General features: G+C 43.4%; 1 protein-coding gene across 7 annotated transcripts; it reads right to left on the bottom strand.

The window, feature by feature from the left end:
- Positions 1-12693: 12693 nt before the first annotated feature.
- Positions 12694-27782, bottom strand: LOC124141722 (lysophospholipase D GDPD1-like). Of its 7 annotated transcripts, none has more exons than XM_046509801.2 (13): positions 27651-27782; positions 26498-26596; positions 26098-26164; positions 24616-24803; positions 23603-23645; positions 22414-22549; positions 21308-21353; positions 20620-20738; positions 18767-18856; positions 17746-17879; positions 16366-16425; positions 14423-14474; positions 12694-13576 (listed from the first exon to the last, which is right to left on the bottom strand). In XM_046509801.2, the coding sequence occupies exons 4-13, from the start codon at positions 24776-24778 to the stop codon at positions 13223-13225; spliced, it is 1197 nt and encodes a 398-aa protein (XP_046365757.2). In that variant the 5' UTR covers positions 24779-24803; positions 26098-26164; positions 26498-26596; positions 27651-27782; the 3' UTR covers positions 12694-13222. The 7 variants fall into 7 exon arrangements, with proteins under 7 accessions (XP_046365757.2, XP_046365755.2, XP_048241201.1 ...); XM_046509799.2 differs by lacking the exon at positions 27651-27782 and adding an exon at positions 27309-27562; XM_048385244.1 differs by lacking the exon at positions 27651-27782 and having other exon boundaries at positions 12694-13383; positions 13426-13576; positions 26498-27099.
- Between the last annotated feature and the right edge of the window lie 199 nt (positions 27783-27981).

Genomic DNA, 27981 nt, shown 5'->3' on the forward strand with positions numbered 1-27981 from the left:
AGCTTTCCCTGCATTAGTTGTATAACACTCGAGCTTTCCCTGCATGAGTTGTATAACACCCTACCTTTCCCTGCATTAGTTGTACAACACAAGGCTTTCCCTGCATGAGTTGTACAACACCCGAGCTTTCCCTGCATTAGTTGTACAACACAAGGCTTTCCCTGCATTAGTTGTACAACACAAGGCTTTCCCTGCATGAGTTGTACAACACCCGAGCTTTCCATGCATGAGTTGTACAACACGCGAGCTTTCCCTGCATGAGTTGTACAACACAAGGCTTTCCCTGCATTAGTTGTACAACACAAGGCTTTCCCTGCATGAGTTGTACAACACCCGAGCTTTCCCTGCATTAGTTGTACAACACCCGGGCTTTCCCTGCATTAGTTGTACAACACCCGAGCTTTCCCTGCATGAGTTGTACAACACAAGGCTTTCCCTGCATTAGTTGTACAACACAAGGCTTTCCCTGCATGAGTTGTACAACACCCGAGCTGTCCCTGCATGAGTTGTACAACACCCGAGCTTTCCCTGCATGAGTTGTACAACACCCGAGCTTTCCCTGCATTAGTTGTACAACACCCGAGCTTTCCCTGCATGAGTTGTACAACACCCGAGCTGTCCCTGCATGAGTTGTACAACACCCGAGCTGTCCCTGCATGAGTTGTACAACACCCAGGTTTTCCCCTCCCCTACTATGCTTTCAGAGAGAGAGAGGGGGCAGGGGGGGGCTTGTGGTAACATGAGAGTTATCCGCAAGCTCTGACACTGGGATAGGCGACAATGTGGTTCAATAGGTTCAATATAGCTTCTTGAAGGCTGGCTGTACCTACACTCTTCGAAAAACGAAACGCACAGGTAGATTTTTAGTAAATGTATTGTACCTAATAAAGTCGATATATTAAATTTAATATGATAGTTACAAATAAAAAATTTTGGACCTCGATAGTCACATGGTGTCGTTGTACAAAGGCATTGAAAACTGTTCATTGTCATGTCACATAAGATCACAAGGTTACGCTGAACGTCGATCGAGTTCATCCTAGAGGTGTTCGATTTGGTTGAGATCTGGAGATCTCGACGGCCAGGGCAAGAAGTTGATGTTGGCATTATAAAGGTAGTCTACCGTGACACTAGCTGTGCGCGGTGGAGCGTTGTCGTGTTGAAACAGCTCCCTCTGGCGATTCAATTTCCCTGAACCACAACCAAGTAAGATCTCCTGGTGTAGGTGGAACAGTCGAATGTAGCGATCCTGTGCAGGGGTGGTAACAGGTCGGCCGGTTCTCGGGCGGTCTGCAGTGGAATTGAACTTTGTGTATCGGTCCCAAAGGCGGCAAATGGTGCTGTGATGGATGTTGAAGTGACGAGCAACAGAAGACTGAGATTCCCCTCTTGGATACGTCCTATGGCGATGTTCCGATCGGCAGCGCTGAGTCTCGGCATTTTCGAACTTGAAAAATGTTGACAATTGAATGACAAATGATTGGCTTATGCTTGCCTTTTTATAGCCACTACCACGAGTTACGAATGTCATAACTTGCACGTGCATTTTGCTTTACTGTTTTCCTCCATGACATTTTTAAATAAGTGTGAAAACAATGGCGTTTAAGACATTGCAAATCGACAATAGCTGCGTTTTGACTCACCGTTTGTCGAATATCAGGCCACCAACATTTTCCAATAACATACATGTATATCTAATGTATATACAGGAGTTTTTGTGTAGTCAGGTTCAACATATTACCTGTGCGTTTCATTTTTTGAAGAGTGTATATAAAGCGACTGGACGCCTTCTGTGATCTGACTTGAGACTTTTCTCTTCCCCAGTGCGGACGGGATACCTATAGGAAAACAGCGTTTCCTCTTGGGAATCATCACGTAACAGTGTACGTACTATTAATTTGTATTATATTTACAGCTTGAACGTACTACTCATTTTTATATTTACTGTATCTACACTTAATATTTGTATTATTCTGAAAATAAAAAAACAATTACTTGAAACATACACGAGGTGAGCGGAGCTCCAGTTGAGACATACGTGAGGTGAGCGGAGATCCAGTTGAGACATACATGAGGGGAGCGGAGATCCAGTTGAGACATACATGAGGGGAGCGGGGATCCAGTTGAGACATACATGAGGTGAGCGAAGATCTAGTTTAGACATGCATGAGGTGAGCGGAGATCCAGTTGAGACATACATGAGGTGAGCGGAGATCTAGTTGAGACATACATGAGGTGAGCGAAGATCTAGTTGAGACATACATAAGCTGAGTGGAGATCCAGTTGACACATACATGAGGGGAGCGGAGATCCAGTTGAGACATACATGAGGGGAGCGGAGATCCAGTTGAGACATACATGAGGGGAGCGGAGATCCAGTTGAGACATACATAAGATGGGCGGAGATCCAGTTGAGACATACATGAGGGGAGCGGAGATCCAGTTGAGACATACATGAGGGGCGCGGAGATCCAGTTGAGACATACATGAGGGGAGCGGAGATCCAGTTGAGACATACATGAGGGGAGCGGAGATCTAGTTGAGACATACATGAGGGGAGCGGAGATCCAGTTGAGACATACATGGGGTGAGCGGAGATCCAGTTGAGACATACATGAGGTGAGCGGAGATCCAGTTGAGACATACATGAGGTGAGCGGAGATCCAGTTGAGACATACATGAGGTGAGCGGAGATCCAGTTGAGACATACATGAGATGGGCGGAGATCCAGTTGAGACATACATGAGGGGAGCGGAGATCCAGTTGACACATACATGAGGTGAGCGGAGATCCAGTTGAGACATACATGAGGTGAGCGGAGTTCCAGTTGAGACATACATGAGGTGAGCGGAGATCCAGTTGAGACATACATGAGGTGAGCGGAGATCCAGTTGAGACATACATGAGGTGAGCGGAGATCCAGTTGAGACATACATGAGGGGAGCTGAGATCCAGTTGAGACATACATGAGGTGAGCGGAGATCCAGTTGAGACATACATGAGGGGAGCGGAGTTCCAGTTGAGACATACATGAGGGGTGCGGAGCTCCAGTTGAGACATACATGAGGGGTGCGGAGATCCAGTTGAGACATACATGAGGGGAGCGGAGATCCAGTTGAGACATACATGAGGGGTGCGGAGCTCCAGTTGAGACATACAGGAGGGGAGCGGAGATCCAGTTGAGACATACGTGAGGTGAGCGGAGCTGCGGTTGGGACATGCATGAGGTGAGCAGAGTTCTAGCTCAACCTCCAAACGTTAACTCCGTGCCGCACATCCTGCTCATGGTCGTCCTTAGCAGGGATTTCTAATGAATATGGAAAATATTTTGTCGCTTTTATTTACACAAGTAGTCGGAAAACCAACCTACAAGGAACTCACACCATATTAAAATCAAACACGAACACAAACAAGAATACAACGTTCTAATTAATTAGACATTGCGAAAGCTAAACAAAGCGGTGATATTCTCACCATGTGACATACGCCTCTCCTTGAAAAAAGGCTGATCACATGCTCAAGTATTCATTTAAAATAAAAAAAAGTAAAATCTGAAAAGATGATGAAAAAATAAATATGAATGAAACACTTCCGGTAGCATGTTAGATTTCACTTGAAAAGTCTCCCCCTGTGACAGGAGGGGCACACGTAGCACAACACTTGCGTAAAGATCCGGCACATTTAAAATGCACAGCAATTGTCACATTGAAACAAAAAAAACTACAAATAACAACCGAAATAAAAATCTACATTTCTTGTAATAAGTAAATGATCACTTGTCATACTTAAGAAGTCAAACAATTTAAGCACAACATGCATACGACAAATTCAAAACTCTTTGAAAGGCATTTAGAAGTAATACACACAAGGAAGAGAATTTATGGATGTCAACTTCTTTATTATGAGGAACACAACGTTTCGGAGTATGTGCTTACTCCTTCATCAGGAGTAATGATGAAGGAGTAAGCATATACTCCTAAACGTTGTGTTCCTCATAATAAAAAAGTTGATATCCAAAAATTCACTTCCTCACATAGTTATGGCCTTTTTATTTAAAACTGACACGAACCCATATAACAAGACTCCGCTTGCTTACATCCAGGAAGATGGTCAGGCTGGCTGACTTGGTTGATGCATGTCATCGTCTCCCAACTGCGTGGATCGATGGTCATGATTTCAATCACTGGATTGTCTGGTCAGACTCGATTATTTACAGACCGCCGTCACATAGCAGGAATATTGCTTAGTGCGTCGTTAAACAACAAACAAACAAACAAACTAATGAAACCTCCAGGAAGAACAACTCGAAGCTGGTTACTCCAAGACATTCCGAGATTGTGATACTTGCCCTCGCGTCAGTTTCCCCGAACTGGACACCGTTCACGGCCGCATCGCTTCGTGTTTTCCCCGTGCTGCCACAGCTTGATGTAAATGAAGTACCGTTTAGAGCAGCGCCCAGGGCTACTCACTCACCTCCCCGGGCAGACATGGATCTATGGTTCAGGCTGTGTGGGCATTGGTGTGAGCAGGCTGATACAGTCGGTAATAGGGAACGCTCCCCGCCAGGTGTAACCAGTATCATCAAAGGTTAGAGATTGTAGTGGCGATAGATTGCGGTGTGGTCCGTGACTCTCGTCACATACTGGTAAATCGGTCAGGTACATCTGTCGGGCGAGGCCACCAAACGCAGAACGCACGATATCCACAAAGCATGTTTCCACTGGTGTTTTGACATTCCAACTCGTAGTTAGCTGGGAAAACAGAGCGTTCACGATTCCTTCAAACTGATGTGCAGGTTGTGTAAAACTTGCTCTACGACTATCGTGGACAGTCGTAGCTTAAAGAACGCTTTGTGAACAAGGTTACATAGTTTCCACTGAAGTCGCCGTAGACGTGTTCTTGCTTGTTGAAGCCGTTGATACGTTTAGGGTTTCTTGTTACAATGGCAACAAAACATCTGCTTGAACGCGCATCTGAACTTGACGTTGGTGATGACGTAGATGATGAAGTCGTTGGCGGAGTTCATGGCCCAGCCGAGAGACGTACATGTGCGCATCATCACCATGAAGTTATGTTCCCTCCTCCTAAGGGAGAAGGACTGCGGTTCCTGGTTGTGGAGAATGTGGGCCGCAGTTGTTGGGATGAACACGGTCAAAAAGGAAGCGGAAATGACAATCAATGTCAAGGTCACTTTTCCTTGTTCCTGCGAATTCTTGCCAAATAAGGACTTCCGGCGTTTTCTGATGACGACCAGCTGTACCAGGATTGCAATGTTGAGGAGGAGGAGCAGGATTGCGGGGATGTATGTCATGATGACGTTTTGTATGACGATTCTCTGATACACCATAATGGATTCCAATGGCTCCGAGTAAAAGATCTTGTCCAGCATGTACATCGACTGGTTTATTTGTGGGTTGAATTCAAGAAGAAAATGTCTCTCAAATATCATCGGAACATAAAGCACGCTTATGATTATGAATAACCAAATACTGACTTTGCCGGAATGTCGAGATAGGAACATGTCCTTGACCTTCAGTGGACAAGAAATGGCAATTAACCTATCAAGAGCCAGGACACAAATGATATAGGCTGATATCTTTGAAAATACTTCCTCAGCGTATAGAGAGGTGAATGGGGCGATCAGGGACCTCAAGTAACTGGAGTACACCTCATCTGTCAGTTTTGTCGCATTGATCGGAATGCTGATAATTCCACATAGCAGATAACCACAGTCAGCTATTAATAGACCCAGCAGATAACGGTACGAAGAGTGACGTAACGACTTGTGTAGAAGTACACAACATCCGATGACGTTCATCACAAAACCGGAAATGCACACAATGGGCCTGAGTATGATATTGGCGATAAGCTCACACGTCTCCAGCTGTGTCTTGGACACCAACCCTTCTTCAAAGTCGCGTGTCTTGTATTTGTCAACGGGCAATGTCGATCTTGTTGTATTCTGGATCGCGTTGACTACGTCACTTCCGTTCGAGGCAGTTGCGATTCCGGAGAAAGAAAGCAGGAGAAGAATGATCATCCTGATGTAATTACAGCTGTAAAGGATGTTCGAAAATATGTATTAATGATTTTTCGTATTGCGTTGCAAAATATTCAAGTATTAATTTTACTCTTAACAGAAATTTGTTGGGAGTTTGCATAATTGTTAATTGGAAATGTAATTACATGATTACTTTCGTCAGAGGTGACTAACGGGATCAGGTGTTCAGGATCGCTGACTAGGTTGATGCATGTCATCGTATCCGAATTGCGAAGACCGATGCTCATAATATCAATCATTGGTATGTCTGGTCAAGACTCAATTATTCACAGACCGCCGTGATATAGTTGGAATATTGCTGAGTGCGACGTTAAACAACAAACAATAAAAAAAAACGCGAATTGTCAAATTACAAATTTAAATATACCCCCCATTTTACAAAAAGCTGTATCGACTTAGCATCACCTGAACCCCACTTGTCTTAAATACCACGTGAACTGCCGAGCCAAATAAAGTCTACAACTGAAAACTGGATTCATCAAAAAATTACAAACGTTATCAAAACTTTAATTGGCTGAAACAGTCGCTGAATCACTGCACAAGGATGGTCCAAAACACAACTATGATACCTACATCAAATACATCACCAACAAATAACCATTTCTTGTTTGTTTAATTGTTAACCAGCATCAAATATGGGTGTACACTTTCTCTTTTTGTCTGGCAGTCTATTTGTCAATGAAACGAAACAGCTCCATATGTTTTGAAAATGAATTCAAATGATAATAAAATTAGTTGACAAAATACAGCACAAGTGCTTGAAGACCTTAAACCATGTTGCAATTAAACGCGGAGGAAATAAATGAATGTTATTCTCAACGGCACTGAAAGTGGATTTCTGTAGAAAGGAATAACGACTCACATTGTTCTGCAGGGTTCAACTGTAGCAACAGCTCGCTTCAACCGCAGGCTCGGGGAATGGCTGGAGGACACGGGGATATGATGTATACAACTAACCACGGACTGGTCGCATCAATAAACAGAGGAAACATCAGCCACAATATTCACTCAATACATAATGATCTTCCTGTATTTAAACACATAAAACGCCCTGTGTGAACTGACTTTGGGTATTGTCGATTAATTATATGATTTTTGAAGTAACGGTTATTTCCCTGGCATCACTTAAAACAAACATTCGGTGGAATAATATCTGACAAGTAATTATTGATTCACGGGTGCTTCAAGGCACATGTTGTTGTGATGGGCGCTTGTGGTCATTGAGTCACTAACTAATGCATGAGTACAGGTGACCCTAGGGACACAATGTCCACTACGAGACGCCAATCTACCTTGCAGGTTGACCATCCCAGCCATTAGCAGCTTCATTGATAGAGGTGCATGGAGAGAGGTCAGATATTCAATATTAATCTCAGCATTTCATAACAGCTTTAGCGCAAATACGTCATTCACTGTTTGTGCGATGTCAATAATGTGTACATGGGTAACCATGGGGCATAGCGCCACCTCACAGCATACTGTCGTTGAGCATGTCGTCACAAACATGCTGGGGCGGTTGGGTAGTCTAGTGGTTACGCCGTTCGCCCGTCACGCCAAAGACCCGCGTTCGATTCCCGACGTGGATACAATGTGTGAAGCCAATTTTTTGTGTCCCCCGCCGTGATATTGCTGGAATATTGCTAAAAAGCGGCGTAAACCCATACTCACTCTCACTAAACATTGTGTCGTAGAGCATAGCGCCGCCTCACAGCACACTGTCGTAGAGTAGAGCCCCACCTCACAACACACTGCCGTAGAGTGTAGCGCCGCCTCACTATACACTGTCGTAGACTAGAGCCCCACCTCACTACACACTGTCGTAGAGTATAGCGCCACCTCACAACACACTGTCGTAGAGTATAGCGCCGCCTCACAACACACTGTCGTAGAGTATAGCGCCGCCTCACAACACACTGTCGTAGAGTATAGCGCCGCCTCACAACACACTGTCGTAGAGTATAGCGCCGCCTCACAACACACTGTCGTAGAGTATAGCGCCGCCTCACAGCACACTGTCGTAGAGTATAGCCCCACCTCACTACACACTGTCGTAGAGTATAGCGCCACCTCACAACACACTGTCGTAGAGTATAGCGCCACCTCACAACACACTGTCGTAGAGAATAGCACCGCTTCACAACACACTGTCGTAGAGAATAGCACCGCTTCACAACACACTGTCGTAGAGTATAGCGCCACCTCACAACACACTGTCGTAGAGTATAGCGCCGCCTCACAACACACTGTCGTAGAGAATAGCACCGCATTACAACACACTGTCGTAGAAAATAGCACCGCATTACAACACACTGTCGTACAGAATAGCACCGCATTACAACACACTGTCGTAGAGAATAGCACCGCCTCACAACACACTGTCGTAGAGCATAGCGCCGCCTCACAACACACTGTCGTAGAGAATAGCGCCACCTCACAACACACTGTCGTAGAGTATAGCGCCGCCTCACAACACATTGTCGTAGAGTATAGCGCCGCCTCACAACACACTGTCGTAGAGAATAGCACCGCCTCACAACACACTGTCGTAGAGAATAGCACCGCATTACAAAATGTTGTCGAAATCTAATTCCAAAGCTTCCACAAAGACACTGCATACGGTCATCTGTGTAACGTCGAAAGGCTAAGGTAGAATATGTAGATTCTGTTACGTGTCTATCCCCAAATTGAAACAATATGTTAATCCAGACATATATACGTAAAATAACTTAGCGTGAAACCAACAAACAAACAACAAGTGGTATACAATCAACAAATATATTATATAATATAATATTATGTAAAACTTAACTAAGTTTACAAATCAACACAAATTACTGCACAGCAATTACAATGGCAGTACACAATAAAGTGGTAGTAACATATTCAATAAAAATAAATAATATGATGGCAGTGATCAGTATCAAATACAAAAATACACCCTGATAGCAAAAGTCAGTGATAATAACATATTATTCACCAAGCGGCGACAGTGGTCAAGCTTCCGAGATGGGCAAGGCAGGGAATCAGTGTGATGTTCGATCCTCACATGAAAGATGGTTCCAAAGCGATGACATGCGTGAGGGATACGCAAACACTCTATTGTCCCCTTATATACAACCTAACAAGCTCCTGGAAATTTCTATACCATGCCCTCACCACATAGAACATTACAGAAATTTCGGTAACATGCTATCACTGTTCGCGGAATGCCGAACCGGAAGAAATATGGTAACTTCCTGACGACTGATCACTGCCCAAACACAATGCAATGAGTGTCTTCATCAGAAGCAATGCAACAAAGTTACAATCATTGTTGAAAAAAAATTATACTGCCATATAACTATTCTTATGCCAATATTACACGGCAAAGGACCTGATTTGGGTTTAACGCGAGTTTTCAGCTTGATGTGGGAGGAACTGCTGATGCATGTGTTAGACTTTTACCACTGAAACCTACAAACACACAAACCAAGAAACATCAGAGCGAATGTGGGTGTTGAACTCATAGGTTTCTGGGGCGCATAGGGAACGTATTTCAACAGAACGATTTACGGCGCCATGGACGACATGCTCCGCTGCTCTCAATGATCCACATCAACATCAGAGTCAACATCAGCGTCAACATCAGCGTCAACATCGGACCTGAGCTTATGGTCCGTGAATAACCTATGACCATTTGGACTGCCACTAAACAATAGGGTTGCGCTTTCCTCTTCGTTAATCTGATTCCTGTTGCTCTCTCAATTAGCGACAATTGGGTGGCGAAAGAGCTGCTGCTAGCTTCTGCATCGTTAATGTGTCGGAATATGCGCCAAAAATCAGTTGTCACGAGACTCGTTTGCGGCTAGAGTAACAATGAACGTTGTGATATGTTGTTTGTTCTAGTCTGGACTAGACAATCCGGTGACTACGCCGTCGTAGGTGCGGGGACCGATCCATCTAGTTGGCTAGACAAGGGGCTAGGACCTCTTCTAACCCGGAACCTAAATAATACTTTTGTTTGTTTTTTGTTTAACGCCGCACTCCAGCTATTTGAAGCGGTCTGCAAATAGTAATCTGGATCAGACAACCCAGTGATTGATATAATGAGCATCGATCCACCTGTTGCGGTCCTTAGTGATGTCCCTTCATAAGCAATAGACGTAGAATATAGAATAGTGTAGGTCGGGAAACGAGGTTTCCGTACTTACGGGGTTATGCTGTATATCAGCAAACTACATTGTTATATTATTTGAGGTGAAATGGGGTTTAACGTCTCGTTCAATATATTGCACTTTTATAGCGACGTGCATGCATGTGTATGTGTGTGTGTGCGCGCGCGCGCGCGGGCGTGTGTGTGTGCGTGCGTGTGCATTCGTGTGTGCGAGTGTATGTGCGTGCGTGCGTGCGTGCGTGCGTGTGTGTGTGTGTGTGTGCGTGCGTGTGTGTGTGTGCTTGTACCAGTCCGTACTGATGTTGGTTTTATTCTGCTTGTCCACAGAGAAACCATACCAGTTGAACAAGACTACTCAGACACTAACACAATTTCTGAGCCGACCATGTTTCTTATCCTTGATCCCGAGCACCAGGGTAACAACAAGTACCATCTTTTAATGTCGTTTGGTATGACGCGGCCATGGGATCGAACCATCCGAGCAGGAGCTCTATCCACTAGACCACATTGGTTGTCATCTCCTGAGTCTATACTTCGAAGAGCGGTGGGGTAGCCTCGTGGTTAAAGCGTTCGCTCGTCACGTCGAAGACCCGAGTTCGATTCCCCACATGGGTTTAACGTGTAAAGCCCATTTCTGGTGTCCCCTGCCATGATATTGCTAGAATATTGCAAAAGCGGCATGAAACTATACTCACTCACTTCTTCGAATTGATACCTTTGAACTTAACGTGATATATCAGATGGTATTTTTCCCGAAATTGGGCAGTCATAACCTTCTTTTCTCCCTATCGGGTCAGGTGAGGTGAGGTGAAATTGGGTTTAACGTCGCGTCCAAGATTATTGCACTTATATAGCGACGTGCATGCACGAGTATGTGTGTGTGTGGCTGCTTGTACTAGTCCGGACTGATGCCGATTTATAGTGCTAGCTCACTGAGATACCATGCCGCAGTTTAACATGAATACCCCACTCAGACACAGTATACTGACTCCGAGCCGACCAGTCCTTGTTTTAGCCCCTTAATGCCGAGCGCCAGACAGGGTAAGAACAAGTACAATCTTTTAACGTCTTTTTGTATGACGCGGCCCGGGATCGAACCCTGGACCTTCCGCTCTCCGGGCGGACGCTCTACCACAAGACCACGGAGGCAGTCTCCATCAGGTCAGGCGTATATTGACTATTTATACCACTGACTGGTTCAGGGGAACTGCTGCGTGCGAGCTCCAATGATGTGTGTTCACTGTGGACTAACTGGAGAAAGGTGTCTGCTTTTGACCAATACCCAACCCCGGCAATCTAATGAAAGACAATCGCTCAGAATTATTTTATTATTTCAGTTTTATTATGACAAAGAAACATAACAATGTATTGGTCAGAAACATATTAACATTCAAAATCATAAACAGAGTATCACATCGTAGAAATAAATCGAGCTATGATACTGTTACTCGCATGTCCTTGTATACATTATTGAGTATGCCTGTACAATATACAAGTCTATACGGTAGAGGTGATGTTGTCAGTAGTCTGTGCAACACAGATGACCTGATTGCTTGTCCGCCTTTCAACACGATGTATGTGTATCAAGTATAATTTGTTCGAATTGAACTAGCTTTGTCCACATTACGGGTTATTTGTCCGCCTTTAACAAGCTCTCTGTCGGCCCCGCCCTCTGTGCGTCTGCCTTTTAAACAAGCTTTCTGTTTGCCCAGGCGTCTGTGTGTCCGCTTTTAATAAGTTGGCCTTGGCGTTTATGCATCCAATTTTTTCCGAATTTAACAAGCTGTCTGTCAGCCACGGCGTGTGTAAGCTTCCCCAGGCAAGGCAGTTAACTGACTAAAAAGTCCAGTTCCCACCCTTGCCGAACAAGCTGGAGTAATATATTGGCTGGGCTAACAAGTCTATGCATAGTCCAGTCAAAATCGCGTAACGAACCAGACAGCCGGCTCGTTTACAACATGGATTTCAATGAGCAGATTTCCGTCGACTGCAGGATTTGCTAAGCATGCGCACTGTGAACTTGTCCTAGAGAGATATTTTGCAATATTTTCATGTTTTTAATCAAGGTGCTCATGTGATTTGATGCACTTCGCGGTGTAGGCCGTTTTATTACAATATAAAGCTTGATTATTGATCAGTTCGTCTTGACTGGGTGCCGCCATTTTGTTTGAAGCAAATGCAAGTAATATGAGAGGTAGAATTTGATTGGTCCATAGGATGGACACAGTAGGGACAGAGCTCGTAATAACCACTGGTGGCGCTACGATCAAGCCTTGAAATTAGTCATAGTCCAACCAAAGTCACGCAACGAAATCGGTATCCGGTTCGTAAATTGCTGTGCAGATTTCAGTCGATTGCAGGATTTGCAAAACATGTGTACCGCTGACTCGGTGTCAACAGATATTTTTCAAATCTTTCATATTTTTAATCAAGGTGTTCACGTGTTTTGGTGCACTTCGCGAAGTAAGACCCGTTTTATTTCAATATAGATTTTGATTATCGATCAGACCGTCTTGACTTGGCGCCGCCATTTCGTTAGGAGCAAGTGATATGAGAGGTGGAATCTGATTGGTCAATAGGGGGGTCATAGAAGGGACATAACTCGTCATAGCCACTAGTGGCGCTACAACCGAGCCCGGAAATATCAGCCTAGTTCAGCAGGGGTGGAAACTTGACTTTTACAGTCAGTGAACTCCCTTGCCTCAGGAAGATGTCGTTTGTGCGCCCGCGGGTCTGGCGCTTGAGCGTCCGCATTGAACAAGCTGTCCATCGGCCACAGTGTCTGTGGGTCCGCATTTGAAAATCTGTCTCTCGGCCCCGGAGTTTGTGTATCCGCCTTTAAAAAGCCGTCTGTAGGCTCCAGCTTCTGTGCGTCCGCCTTTAACAAGCTGTCTGTAGACCCCGGCCTCTGTGTGTCCCCCTTTAACAAGCTGTCTGTCATCCTGGCGTCTGTGTCCGCATTCACATGCTGTCTGTCGGCCCCAACGTCTGTGTCCCCTTTTACTAAGTTATCTGTTGGCCCTGGGGTCCGTGTGTCCGCCTTTAACAAAGCTGTCTGTCTGTCCCGACGACTGAATGTCCGCATTTAACAAGCTGTCTGTCGTCCTTGACGACTGAATGTCCGCATTTAACAAGCTGTCTGTCGTCCTTGACGACTGAATGTCCGCATTTAACAAGCTGTCTGTCGTCCTTGACGACTGAATGTCCGCATTTAACAAGCTATCTGTCGGCCCCGGCGTCTGTGGAGCCGACTTAAGGTAGGCCGACAGGACGGATGGGAAGTCGGTCATTACGCCGGTGACCTTCAGTTGGTGGAACGCTCGCTTGTACTCGCTGTCCTTGTTTAGCACAAACAGGAAAGTCTGCAAGTGTAAAGGTAACGATCTGTAAACAATCTGGACGAATCAAACAAGATATAACAATTGCTATATTAAGCCATGGCCGCCGTGCATTTAACCCTTACGTGATCTAGACCACTAGTTGTCGGACTTTCGTTTTTGTGGAAGCCTCGGTGGTTGAGTGGATTAGATCGCTGCCTTTGTTTGCTGGCGATTTGGTGCCTCACTCTGAGAGTGTCGGTTCAAATCTTCAAACAAGATAGCAGTGAACGTTCTTTATAGCCTAAGTACACCGAAGAAATCGTTTTTATAATATACTTCAGTGTGAGATTCCTGAAGTTGAGAAAAGTGATCTTTTGATTGCAGTTAACATAACACTTTGACTGAACTATTGTCTTACAAAGGTTACCTCCCCATCAATTATCTCCCCTTTGTCATAAGTGTGTAGCCCGTACACTTGCTAGTTACGTCAGTTCCACACTGACAAGGCAAAAATATGACAGATAGTAATTTATGGAATTTTTGTTATTGAGGTAGATTTATCATATACTGTTTGTGTAGTTGCCTACCGGGACATTTCATTGTTGTAAAACCTTGAAAAGTAAATTCTCCTAACCTAAGGTAGTAAGGCTCTGGGTGTCCGTTCATTAATTACAGATAATACGGTAAACAGATATTCCTGTAGTAAGATCATAGTCTCAGAACGGTGAGTATATTTCTGTTTTGATCAAGTCAGCAATATCCCAAACAATGAGAGTATGTGACACTTGAACAGAAAGTTCCCGCGAAAGATCAAAACGATGAACGCTGCTTAATATAATTTCTGCTGCGGTGGAGTTTGCAGATAATCACGTTCCTATGGCAACTTACATGAATCCCGCGCCTGGACAGATGACCAAAGAGAGACGATCGCATGAAGAGTCTGAAAGCACAGGTTAACATTAAACTAATTAAAGTGTTAGATACACAGGTTAACATTACACTAATGATAGTGTTAGATACACAGGTTAACATTAAACTAATGATAGTGTTAGGTACACAGGTTAACATTACACTAATTATGGTGTTAGATACACAGGTTAACATTAAACTAATTATAGTGTTAGATACACAGTTTAACATTAAACTAGTCGTAGTGTTAGATACACAGGTTAACATTAAACTAATGATAGTGTTAGATACACAGTTTAACATTAAACTAGTCGTAGTGTTAGATACACAGGTTAACATTAAACTAATTATAGTGTTAGATACACAGGTTAACATTAAACTAATTATGGTGTTAGATACACAGGTTAATATTAAACTAATTATAGTGTTAGATACACAGGTTAACATTAAACTAATTATGGTGTTAGATACACAGGTTAATATTAAACTAATTATGGTGTTAGATACACAGGTTAACATTAAACTAATTATGGTGTTAGATACACAGGTTAACATTAAACTAATTATAGTGTTAGATACACAGGTTAACATTAAACTAATTATGGTGTTAGATACACAGGTTAATATTAAACTAATTATGGTGTTAGATACACAGGTTAATATTAAACTAATGATAGTGTTAGATACACAGGTTAATATTAAACTAATGATAGTGTTAGATACACAGGTTAACATTAAACTAATTATGGTGTTAGATACACAGGTTAATATTAAACTAATGATAGTGTTAGATACACAGGTTAACATTAAACTAATTATTGTGTTAGATACACAGGTTAACATTAAACTAGTCGTAGTGTTAGATACACAGGTTAACATTAAACTAATGATAGTGTTAGATACACAGGTTAACATTTAACTAATGATAGTGTTAGATACACAGGTTAACATTAAACTAATGATAGTGTTAGATACACAGGATAATATTAAACTAATGATAGTGTCAGATACACAGGTTAACATTAAACTAATTATGGTGTTAGATACACAGGTTAACATTAAACTAGTCGTAGTGTTAGATACACAGGTTAACATTAAACTAATTATGGTGTTAGATACACAGGTTAATATTAAACTAATCGTAGTGTTAGATTACGGAGAGAGTTGTTTATAAGATTCTCTCTTTCTGTACATACAGAAACCACCCGGATGTTATGAGAGGCCACAAATCAATGAAATCAGTTTGGTATAAACCAATACAGGCAATACAATATAAGTGCACGCGATCCAGGACCAACACACACACACACACACACACACACACACACACACACACACACACACCACACCACACCACACCACACCACACACACACACACAGACCACACCACACACACAGGCACGCACACACACACACACACACACAGGAAAACACAGACACACACACACACAGGCACACACACCACACACACACACACACAGGAAAACACAGACACACACACACACACAGGCACACACACCACACACACAAGGGCACACACAGACACAGAGGCACACACACACATATTAGCCACGCGTTTTTTCTGCACATACACACACATCATATAAAATATAATATATGTCGCCCCTACTCGCAATCACCCTTATACACATTTAGATATACACATACTATTATCAGTTCCAACACATACTGTACATATATTCTCAAAAGGGCATCGTGCATGTTAAACAGTCTAGAATACATTTAATGTGGTTGGTACATGGTTGAAACGGTATTACGCGGTATATGTTTCATGTGGCGGTATATGTTTCATGTGGCGGTACATGTTTCATGTGGCGGTATATGTGGCGGTATATGTTTCATGTGGCGGTATATGTTTCATGTGGCGTGTTTTAGAGGTGGTGAAAGGTGGTCTACTTACTTGTCTGTCAGCCATACTTTAAATCGATCAAAACCACGATGTTCAAAACCATTTTGGGGACTGAAAACAATAGTGATAGACCAGTTATTACGAAGCACCCGGTGAATAACGGTTCCAAACATGACAAGGAAAACCTACTCCCGGGTCAATAACCAAGAAGCTGGTATGTATGCTGCACAACTGCAGAATCAGGAATATTGTAGCGTGGGTGTTTTACTTACACTTTTACAACAAACAAATGTACAAATACTAGGGACAAAATCTATAACGAAATTCCAACGGAGTTACTGCTCTCGGAAAACTGTGAATAAATATGTAGGTAAATGAGTGAGTTATGCCACACCACGAGTGACGCATAGACGCCTTTTACGACAAGCATGGGTTGCTGAAGACCTACCCGATCCCGTTAGTCGCCTCTTACGACAAGCATAGCGCCTTTTATGGCAAGCATGGGTTGCTGAAGACCTACCCGATCCCGTTAGTCGCCTCTTACGACAAGCATAGACGTCTTTTACGACAAGCAGGGATTGCTGAAGACCTACCCGATCCCGTTAGTCGCCTCTTACGACAAGCATAGCGCCTTTTATGGCAAGCATGGGTTGCTGAAGACCTACCCGATCCCGTTAGTCGCCTCTTACGACAAGCATAGACGTCTTTTACGACAAGCAGGGATTGCTGAAGACCTACCCGATCCCGTTAGTCGCCTCTTACGACAAGCATAGTCGCCTTTTATAGCAAGCAGGGTTGCTGAAGACCTACCCGATCCCGTTAGTCGCCTCTTACGACAAGCATAGTCGCCTTTTACGACAAGCATGGGTTGCTGAAGACCTACCCGATCCTGTTAGTCGCCTCTTACGACAAGCATAGTCGCCTTTTACGACAAGCATGGGTTGCTGAAGACCAACCCGGTCCCGTTAGTCGCCTCTTACGACAAGCCTAGTCGCCTGTCACTTCAAGTAATATTCCACCTAATCGATTCTGTACCACTGACCGCATGCACACGTGAGTACGGCGAGTCTCTAACAGCCTCACCTTACATTGTAACCACCCCGAACCCACCCACCCCGTTTGTCCTTAAGTAAAGCTAGGTGTACAATATGAAGAGGAAGGTGGGAGTCATTCTTCCCCGGACACTCTGAGGGTTCAACAGCGTGGAACAAGAAGAGTTCCGCGGCTCGGCTGATCACGTGTGATTGTTTCACATGTACAGGTTCGAATATTTACAACCGCCTTGGAAGTGCTGGATTAGTGCTGACTGCGGCATTAAACACCATTCATTCACTCAGGATGCGGGTATCACTTTATTCTCATTATCCAGTTCCCCTGACGGTGCCCAGCACACCGATGTGTTATCGATGCCTGACCCGGCCAAGTACTCACTCCAGCTCTATAGATGGCATAGGTGCAACAAGAATGGTTTCGCGCAGTCTGACAAAGGGAAGTAATCCAGTGTAGAACCAGAGGCGCATGAGTAGTCCCCCTTTGTAACTGAAGAAGATCGGAATGTCTGCATTCTGAAATGCACGGAATGGAATCCTTTAAGCACATCTACAATGTAAATATTGTCATCAATCAAACAACTCACTTCGGGAACATTTTTTCTTAAACGTGCAGTATGTATGACAAATTGTAGCTAAAGCAGTAGTAGTAGTAGTAGTAGTAGTGGTAGTAGTAGTAGTAGTAGTAGTAGTAGTAGTAGTAGTAGTAGTAGTAGTAGTAGAAGTGATGATGTAGCTATTATATGAATTGCATCTACAAGATCTACTCTCCGCGTCGCCCTGTTCAACTATTAGAGTACTTTTGAATAATGTAAAATTCTGTTGTAATAGATTAATTTACAGTAATATATAATTCTGTTCAAATAGATAAATTTTCAATAACGTAAAATTCGGTTCAAATAGATTACTTTTCAGTTATTTAAAATTAGGTTCTAATAGATTAATTTCAAAAGGTAAATTGATGAATTTCCAATAATGTAAAATTCTGTTCTAACATATTAATTTTCGGTAAAATTTGAAAAATAATAAATTAAATTAAGAATTTGTAGAGCGCATTTTTAAATTAACAACTGCTCAAATGCACTTAGACCATGATTGATCTTGTCAAAGGCTCTCTTGAAGAGACAGTGTCTCTTTAAAGTTTGTCAGATATTCTGTTGTTTTCTGCATGTTGAAATGACCTATCACCATATGTTTTGGTACGTGACTTGGGCACCACTAGCAGATGTTGATCTCACAGGATCAGTTCCTGTAAGTATGCAGGAGCCAAACTAAGCATTAATGGAACATTTTTATCATTACCCGTATCATTGTACAGTGTCTCAGTTTGGAATAAGGTGAGAGCTCTGGCTAATCAGTTTTAAGAAATGCAGCGGGAGGAAAGTATGGTAAAAGTGATTTACCTGCGAATACATGAGTGTCGACGTGGATTTGTTTTCGCTGCCCCAGATGGTCCTGTCCGCTCTGTCAAACTCTGCTATCAGATCCGACACCTACAGGAACAGAACACAGCTCTATTCTAATATACACGACACCGGTGGAGGTCAATCACAGGTCCAATAGCAGCGTCATGGCGACAGCGACTGTAGGTGAGTGAGTGGGATTTTACGCCGCTTAGGTATATCTCGGAAGCTTGACCACTGTCGCTGCTGGGTGAAGCTATCGTTATCAATTACCTTTGTTGTCACCGCTATTTTTGTATTTGATACTGACCACTGCCATTATGTTGTACACCTGGATCATCAAGAATGGGTGTTTCACATTGTACACCTGGGTCATCAAGAATGGGTGTTTCACATTGTACACCTGGGTCATCAAGAATGGGTGTTTCACATTGTACCCATGTTGGAATCGAACCCGGGTGTTCAGCGTGACGAGGCGATGCTGTTACCACTAGGCCACCTGAAGCAGCTAGCGTATCTCGTTGTTCCTACTTACTCCACTCCTATAACCTTAGCCACCTCCTTAAATACAAACTCGAAGCCGTACTTTAATTTTTAAGAATCGTAATTCACATTAATTGACAATTCATCCAACACACACAGCATTCCAAACGAATACGGATTGACATACTTACTATACATACTCTCCTATACTGATTACATATTCAGGTATGTTCGCTGTTGTTAAACCCTATAATACACAAGTACCCCGCTGTCCGATTATCTAATGATAACGTGCTCAAATATTTCATTCGCCAGGACTCAAATACTCAAATATTATTAAATTAGATTTTTTTATGCCGATTCGGTATCTATGTCAGCTTGACGGGGATCGGGGCGGAAAATTCTATTTAAATGTGACCGTTCGATACTCTCATGCGGAAGTACTTCAATATTTCAAGCATCCCAAACAGACATATTACACCTTGTATATCACTCTTAGTGATAGATAAATCGAAGTCGGCATTGTAGGTTTGAAACAGAATCAATTTGCTCAGAGATTATATAGAGAATATCACCCGAGTTGATAAAAGTGGAAAAATTCCGAGGCTTGCCGAGGATTTTTGCCACTTTTATCAACGAGTGTTCATATATTTGATATCAAAAGACACGAGGGTGAGATTTTATTTATCATCCAACATCATGCTTCCAACTTTTTCAGTTTGTAGACAGTAATTAGCAGTGCCTTAAGTGTAAAAAGTACTGCTAACAGCTTCAGTAGCAGAGCCATTAGTGATGTCATTTGATTGTGACGTCATGGTAACCGGTGACGTCACAATGGTCTGCAAAGCATTGTGATGAAGTTTCATTGCAGCGATATCTACAGTGTAGATATCGCTTGATCTCATCCAAGCGATATCTCCTGTGGGAGCCAGTTTTGGATGATAAATCTTTATTCCATGACACTCAAATTATTAAATGACCACCAAGTTCTCGTTACCGTTCTGTTTCTAGTCGACCGCCCGTGTGAGGAGGTCTAGCATCAGCATGACCGTCTGGTTGTGTAAGGTCGGGAACCTATACGAGCACGGACATGCTACTACACCGATCCGATGTACCATCCTCGGTTAACCAGGGTATCATATTGCCATTCAATCAGTACAATGGGGATATAGTATCCTGGGTAATCGAGGATGCAGATGTACGTGCCTAAAGATAGTGTAATACATCTGAACCACATCCGGTTTCACGTCGTGATATAACCGCAATGCCTGTTAAACTCACTCACTCACACACTCACTCACACACTCACTCACTCACTCACTCACTCACTCACTCACTCACTCACTCACTCACTCAACTGAATATCTTACCTTTTGGATGAGCAGCTCCTGTGTGCCTTTCAGTTCAATCAGGACAGGAACATCCCTGAATGCCTCAAACACTTCTCTCAGTGTCAGTATCCGTGTGTCATCGCCGTACGTCCTGTGACCTGTTCACAATACAAGAGAGTACGTCAGTGTGTATGGATAACCAGACCGTCTGACATCAGTTGCGAGAACAATCTATAAGTTTTGTTCCTGGAATGTGTTGTCAACTCTATCGTTGATCAGAGCCTCTTAAGATAATTATATCTTCTAACACATTAGTAGTAAGATAATCATGTATATTTATATATATTCATCATGTGCAGAAGTAGTCGTAGTCGTAGTCGTAGTAGTAGTAGTAGTAGTAGTAGTAGTAGTGGTAGTAGTAGTGGTAGTAGTAGTAGTAGTAGTAGCAATATCAGTTGTAGAAGTAGAAGCATTAGTAGTATCAGTAGTTGTAAAGGTAGTAGTAGTAGTAGTAGTAGTAGCAGCAGCAGAAGGCAGTAGTCGTATTAGCATTAGTAGTAGAAGTAGTAGTAGTAGTAGTTATAATGACAGCATTAATAGCAGTAGTAGTAGTAGCAGCAGCAGCAGCAGCAGCAGTAGTTGTAGTAGTAGTAGCATAAGTAATGGCAGTTGTAGTAGTAGAATGAATGAATGAATGCAAAAGATGATATCATTTGTAGCATGTCACCTTTTCTGTAGTAGAGATCAAGCGGTGGCTTCATTGGTGGCAGGTCCTGGGACAGAATATAGCGATTTACAAGAAAATTAAAATACGGAAACTCTCTCAGATGTGTTAAAGAGTTTACCGAATTGACATTGAACCAGTCGCTAGACAGACGAATGACTCGCTGGTCAGAGGTCGCAGTCCATCTGTAGGTATACAATAACCCTTGCACTGTACATTGCGCGGTTACATGGGAAGCTAATAATGCTGATATGATCATTGGCGTCTCAGCTCGTGTTTGAGAACACGGAGGGTGTTGAGCTTAGATCTCAATGAGGAACATTCCATACATATGAGGATGGTCTGAAGATAATCATGTCTGGATCAGTCAAACCAGTGACTGACAGCACGAACAACGACCAACGCAATTGGAGTACGTTGAAACGCAGCGGTGACCACTAGATCCTCCACGTCATCGGCTCTTTGGGCCAGCATTGGATACTGGGGTACACGAGAGCAAATCACCCGGAATCAACAAATACGGAGAACACAGCAATTCAAGGGGAGAAATAATAATTTACAAAAACAAACTATAAGAATCACGATGTGAATGAATTTGTAAGGCCACCGAATTTCAGTTACATCATTTCGCGTCCGTCTCAGGTGGAGTGAGTGAGGGTGGTTTACGCCACTGTTAGCAATATTCCAGCAATGATACGGCGAGGAACTTACGTCGAAGGAAACTCCGCAAAGATGCAGGTCTTACACGTGTCCAACATGCTGAAACGAGCTCGTGGTGATGCTGACTGACCAAGGAGAGAATGAGTCAGTGAGGGAGTTTGGTTTTACGCCTTTTTCAGCAACATTCCAGCAATATCAAGCGGGGGATACCAGAAATGGGCTTCACACAAAGTACCCATGTCGGGAATCGAACCCGGGTCTCCGGCATGACGAGCGAACGCTTGAACCACTAGCCTTACCCGACCGCCCCTACTGATCATACAGGATTATTTATCTGAAACTAGACTCAGCGGATCCTGTCTCCTCTGCACCGCGAACTGCAAATACGCCACTTGGCCACCCGTGACCCTGCGTCCTTGGTTTCATGTTTCTGTTCTTGGACGACTTACCTCATATTTAGTGCTGATGACGTCGTCCGGGACTCCACAGCACCTTTGCAGGGTCTCGTCATGGAACACCACAACGACGTCATCGCTCGTCAACCTGACGTCCATCTCCAGAATGTGGGTTCCGACCTCGACGGCGCTGCAAGAGGAGAGATGTGTTAAGACTACGGACTTCCTCGTCGTTCTGTGTTGCTGCTAAAGGCCTTAATCACGGTTTGGGTCCAAGTCAAGGTTTAGGCCTATATGATTTAATATAATATGATATAATTTAGATAGGGTCTCAAATGGTTTAAACAGATTTTGTTCTATGATTTGGAATCATTTAAAGATTCTCTCATGTTGATCTACTGCTTTTTTATTGAACGATTGTTTCATTTTTCAAAAATGAAAGTGTCTGCTGAAGGCTTTAATTCATATCATGACAGAGATTATTTTTCTGAATTTCTTATGCTGGCGTCTCCTTCATGCTATCTGAACGATTTCGTGTCGTTGTTTTTTTGCAATACAATACAGTACTTTGTGACTCTTATTAAGTTAAGTCAATGTGTTGGGCATAAATAGGCCTTCTGTTGGCCCACGTCACCTTTAAACATCACCACCACTACAGGAGACAAACAGTAAACTACTGTTATAACGAACTCAAAGGGACCACTAATTTTAGTTCGTTATAACCGTAGTTCGTTATAAGCATATATACAGCATATACGACCTGGACGGGATCAAAACACATTTCGTTATATCCATCAGTTAGTAATAAGCGTGTTCGTTATAAATGAAGTTTACTGTAGTTTCACAACATCTTTCTTTCGGATGACATCGGGTCAGCTGAGCGAGTTTATCACCGCACACACACTGTTGACATGTGGATTCAACTCGCTGTCATGTTCAGATTAAGTTACACAGCTATTCGGATAGTTGCGTGAACGTGAAACATTTACCGATGTCGTCACACCTCTCAGCACAATCTACCAACATGCAGAGAGAAGCGATTGAATATAGGTCAAGGTCGTAGGATATACGAAACCCTGTTTATGCGAAACCGCTTTCCGAACAATTGCTGTGAGGCACGTTGACAAATATTTAAAGCACAATACTCCTTAGTAAAATTTGGAATTTCGGATATGTGTTAATCTGGGCTGTTTCTCTGATTGGGAATTTAACGTCCGGATTAGCGAGGTTTTGCTGTACATACTTGGTGAATGCGGACATGGTTCCCTCCAGCTTCTCTCCACCGCCTGAAAAAAATAATATTACTTTATTTTTTATTGCATGCAAAAATACTTACAACAGGTTGTAAAACTGACAGTTGAAATAGTGTTATAATGAGAGAATTCCAGTCTACTTACATTGACCAAGCCAGCAGTTCCGGCATGAAACATACATGAACAAAGGACCCCTCTGTGTACTGTCATCACCAAGAGTGAGTGAGTGAGTTGAGTTGCATGCCAGTTTAAACAATAATCGGATCCCAGCGTGCAACTAAAGGTGGAGGGGGGTCGCAGGCAATGTTAACCACAGAAGTGGAGCAATATTCCAGCAATATCACGGCGGGGGACACCAGAAATGGGGTTAACACATGGTACCCATGGGGAATCGAACTCGGGTCTACGGCGTGACGAGCTAACGCTTTCACCACTAGGCTGCCTACCACACCTTGAATTATTGACGATACAAGATATGTACGATTCAAGTTCTTCATGGCCACTGTGATCGAGTGTCACAATGTGTGGCCTGGCTGATTATGTGTCATCGGACCCCGCCGGTGTGATCTTTGCTCATGCTATCAACCAGTGGTTTACCTGCTCGTGACTTGCTTATTTACAGACCCTGTGATAAACCTGAAATATTGTCGGTCGTAAAGCAAACTCACTCACTAAATTTAGAATATCAAAACGTTCTAGTTCATCAAAATTCTTCTCTAGCAACAAATATTCAAATCGCAGGAACAGGTTCCCAAGCCATGGCAACTAATGAATCGCGTGGTCAGTTTTGGTTGACAATGTGTCGTCATACCTCGACAGCGTGGATCGTGAGTCATAATATCAATCTCTGGATTGTCTGGCCAACACTCGATTATTAACAGGCCATCGTTATACACTTAGTGTGTCGTTAAACTATAAACGAACAAACCATAGGAAAGGTCAGTCAAGTGTTCCCATGCAGCTGCAGAGGCATGTCACATGACGCCGTGTTCGATGTAATTACCTCCTCGGTGACTCAAGTGTCGTCGCAGCTTAAATCCGTAGTCCTTCTTCCTTTTGTGAATTAATGTAGGCTTCAGGAAAAATACAACTGACACAATTACATAGATGAGAATCGGAAGTCCGACACCGAGGGTCAAGGCCACAGGAAGTGTCCAGGCGGCCATCTTGGATTCTGGTATCGATAGTTGTCTGAAAGGGAAATAAGTTAAAATAATAACATATCTGTCTGTGTGTGTGTGTGTGTGTGTGTGTGCGTGCGTGCGTGCGTGCGTGCGTGCGTGCGTGTGTGTGTGTGTGTGTGTATGTGTGTGTGTGTGAAACAGGCTAAAACTGTATCAAGTTCACCCATAAAATGTCATTTCACGTTATGAATGACTGGTTCGCATGGTGCAGACAGGTTGTTATTCAGCCTTGGGACCAACAATGTTTAGAGGTCTTTAAAGTGTTGTCACTACCTCTAGTGTACAGTACATTCACCCTGTGCACTCAAAAGAACCCACTCGTAACAGACTGGGTGATATACTATAACATTGATGTCTATGAAATCCCTATTAGCCCACGACTCCTTATAAACAATGTTCATACTATCAGCCACTAGTTCGCCGGGTTCAGAATTGTATTATAACTGTAATATTGATAAATATGACATAAAACAACATTCATTTACACACTACTGGTACCTATAATTCCCACTATCAACCGTTGGTTCCCCGATGTGGTCACAGCCGTGATATAACTGTTATATTCCAGATTGTGACGTCACCCTTCTACTCGCACTTCTCATGAACACCGTTACTGCCACTAGAACTGTGAGTAGCTCCAACGTTCTATCTGAATCTCCTCGACAACCACATTCAGTAGTATTAATTGCCGAACCATCAATTAAACATGGAATTACCGGCTCCGCAGCTGAGGTCAACACAACGACTGCATCCCATCTCTATCATTCAATTAAAGATGCAACGTCTGACCTTTGCTTCAGCACTTTCAGCGACAACAAATTGTGGCAACTTCAAGACTGGTTCATTGCTGTGTTTACGCTGCGTCATCTAAATCTTATTTAGATATAGCTTCTCTTTTCGATGTATTCCGATGAGTCTATTTTTAGCCGACGTTCATGCTTGAATTCCTTTTTTAACAATGGTATCTTCGCACGGGACAGCGTAATTAAAGCCAATTTTGCCCATTTTCAAACAGAACTCAATTTCATAAAATGAACAACGCTACACCAGAAAAAGCTACCTTGTACCTTTAAAACGGGCGTTCCTGTTATACTAAGTTCACTTGGGACTCTGCCGCTAACTCACAACAAAAACGCAAATGAAAGCCAAGCAAACAGTCCTGAGAAGCTTACACAAAGGTATCTGATCATTAAACCGAGTGTCGACTACAAAACGACCCCGCACTATCAGCAACTGAACCTTGTGTTGATTATCCAGACAAACTATGTGTGTTAATGAGTACACAATAAAGTATTACTCACATGACTACGCGAATTCACTTCTGCTCCAATTGTCGTCTGCCCCAGTTGTCGTCTGCTCGGGCTTGTCCTGCAGTGAAGAAAGAAAATCGATCTTCTGGCCTTCCCGCCTAACAGATATCTTTTCAAGCCCAGGTGACATACAAACGCACACGGGTTGGCTGTATCTGTTCAGAGGTCGAGCGGTTCCGTTTCTATGTCCGCAACAACGACTATAGAATGATTCTCACACCCAAAATAGAACCAGTCAACTATTGATTTTCCATATCTTCGTCATAGTATGTCGAGCGTGTCGTGTCTGCACTCACGTGTATTAATTACTTATAGTACTGACTCATCTGTAGAAGTGTATCAACTTGTTAACTTAATTTTGACTTTAAAACACCACATCATGTATACTCACAGACCATGCTGTAGGTGTGGAACTCATTCTTATATCACGTGAGGAATCGCTGGGGATAGTGTTAGGAGATTCCATGAACTCATCGGCTGTGCAAATCACCTGATCAAGCAACGGAAGACCCCAGGGTTAATAAAACGGCATGCTTATAAATACTTCCGTGCCGAACTCTGGAACAAGGTCAACCGGTCCAGTAGTTCGGGGAGTAGGGTCATACTTCAACATCATACGCGATACAATCTCACAGTCGGGTGAATAGTTTGTATGCGTACATGTACAAGTATATCTAAACCATAAGCATCAGTGTGTAACGTTGTGTGACGTTGTGACGACAGTTACTATTGGTAATAGCCCATGATTTAAAGTATATCCTTTAGAACGTTATATATTTTAAGTCATTGGCATTTAGGGATATGTAGAATTATTGAATATGAAAGGTTAAGGTCATATCTGCCCAAATGTCCCAAATATTTATTTTAAAGTTGACTCAGGATAATTGATAAATGCGACTGAGATTGTGACAGCATAGACAGTGTGGTTCAGCTTTTGTTATTCCTGTGCGTTTCGGTCCAGATACTAGAATGTTTAGACCTAAACCCCAACTCACTCACTCACCCACTCACTCACCCAACCACCCAACCACGCACGCCCGCACGCTCACTCACTCACTCACTCACTCACCCACGCACTCACGCGCACTCACTCACCCACGCACTCACGCGCACTCACTCACCTTTCACTCACTCACCCACGCACGCACGCACGCACGCTCACTCACTCACTCACCCACCCATGCACTCACTCACTCACTCACCGCCTATGAAGCAGAAACATCCAAGTGTAGCACAGAGGAAATCGTTGAGCAGGTTATAGTGTATTGTTCTCTGCACTTGACAGCATTGATCCTCTGCGGCAGCTTGAAGGTGCAGTTCAACTGGTGTCAGTTGAATCATACATACATAGTGTGATGAACTGACTCGAAGACAGGGTTAAGGGTTGTGGGGAGCATAGATGTACGTCCAGCTGGGCTGAGTCAGACTGGCTGCATTATCTACACAATATCTGCACCTCACGACATAAGGCAGGCGTCATTGTAAAATAACTTCTATAACAATTATAATGTGATTCATTCTGTCAACAACACACTGACACTGACCTGCAGGTGTAGATCTCGTCCCCCGCGCGCGCAGCATCCACCCCTCCGTGTGTACGCCACTCACAGACCCCCGCCGACCGTCTTCAGGAAGTTATAACTATTTGACGTCTAGGAGTTAATTATTTACACCAGCTGGAGGATCGAGTCGGGGATGACTGAGTATGTGTGTGTGTGTGGAGGGGGGTTTGGGGGGGGGGGGGGGGGGGGGGGGGTGATGTTAATGATGAAGGGAGTTATTGGATAAATGTGCGCGTTGCTGAGATAGGAACAGAGGATTAGTATGTAGTGTCTGCAGAAAATCTCCTGACGCAAGCATTACATCGACACGTCG

The sequence above is a fragment of the Haliotis rufescens genome, unplaced genomic scaffold (assembly GCF_023055435.1).
Source record: "Haliotis rufescens isolate VD_foot unplaced genomic scaffold, xgHalRufe1.0.p SCAF_56, whole genome shotgun sequence".
Classification (NCBI taxonomy): domain Eukaryota; kingdom Metazoa; phylum Mollusca; class Gastropoda; order Lepetellida; family Haliotidae; genus Haliotis; species Haliotis rufescens.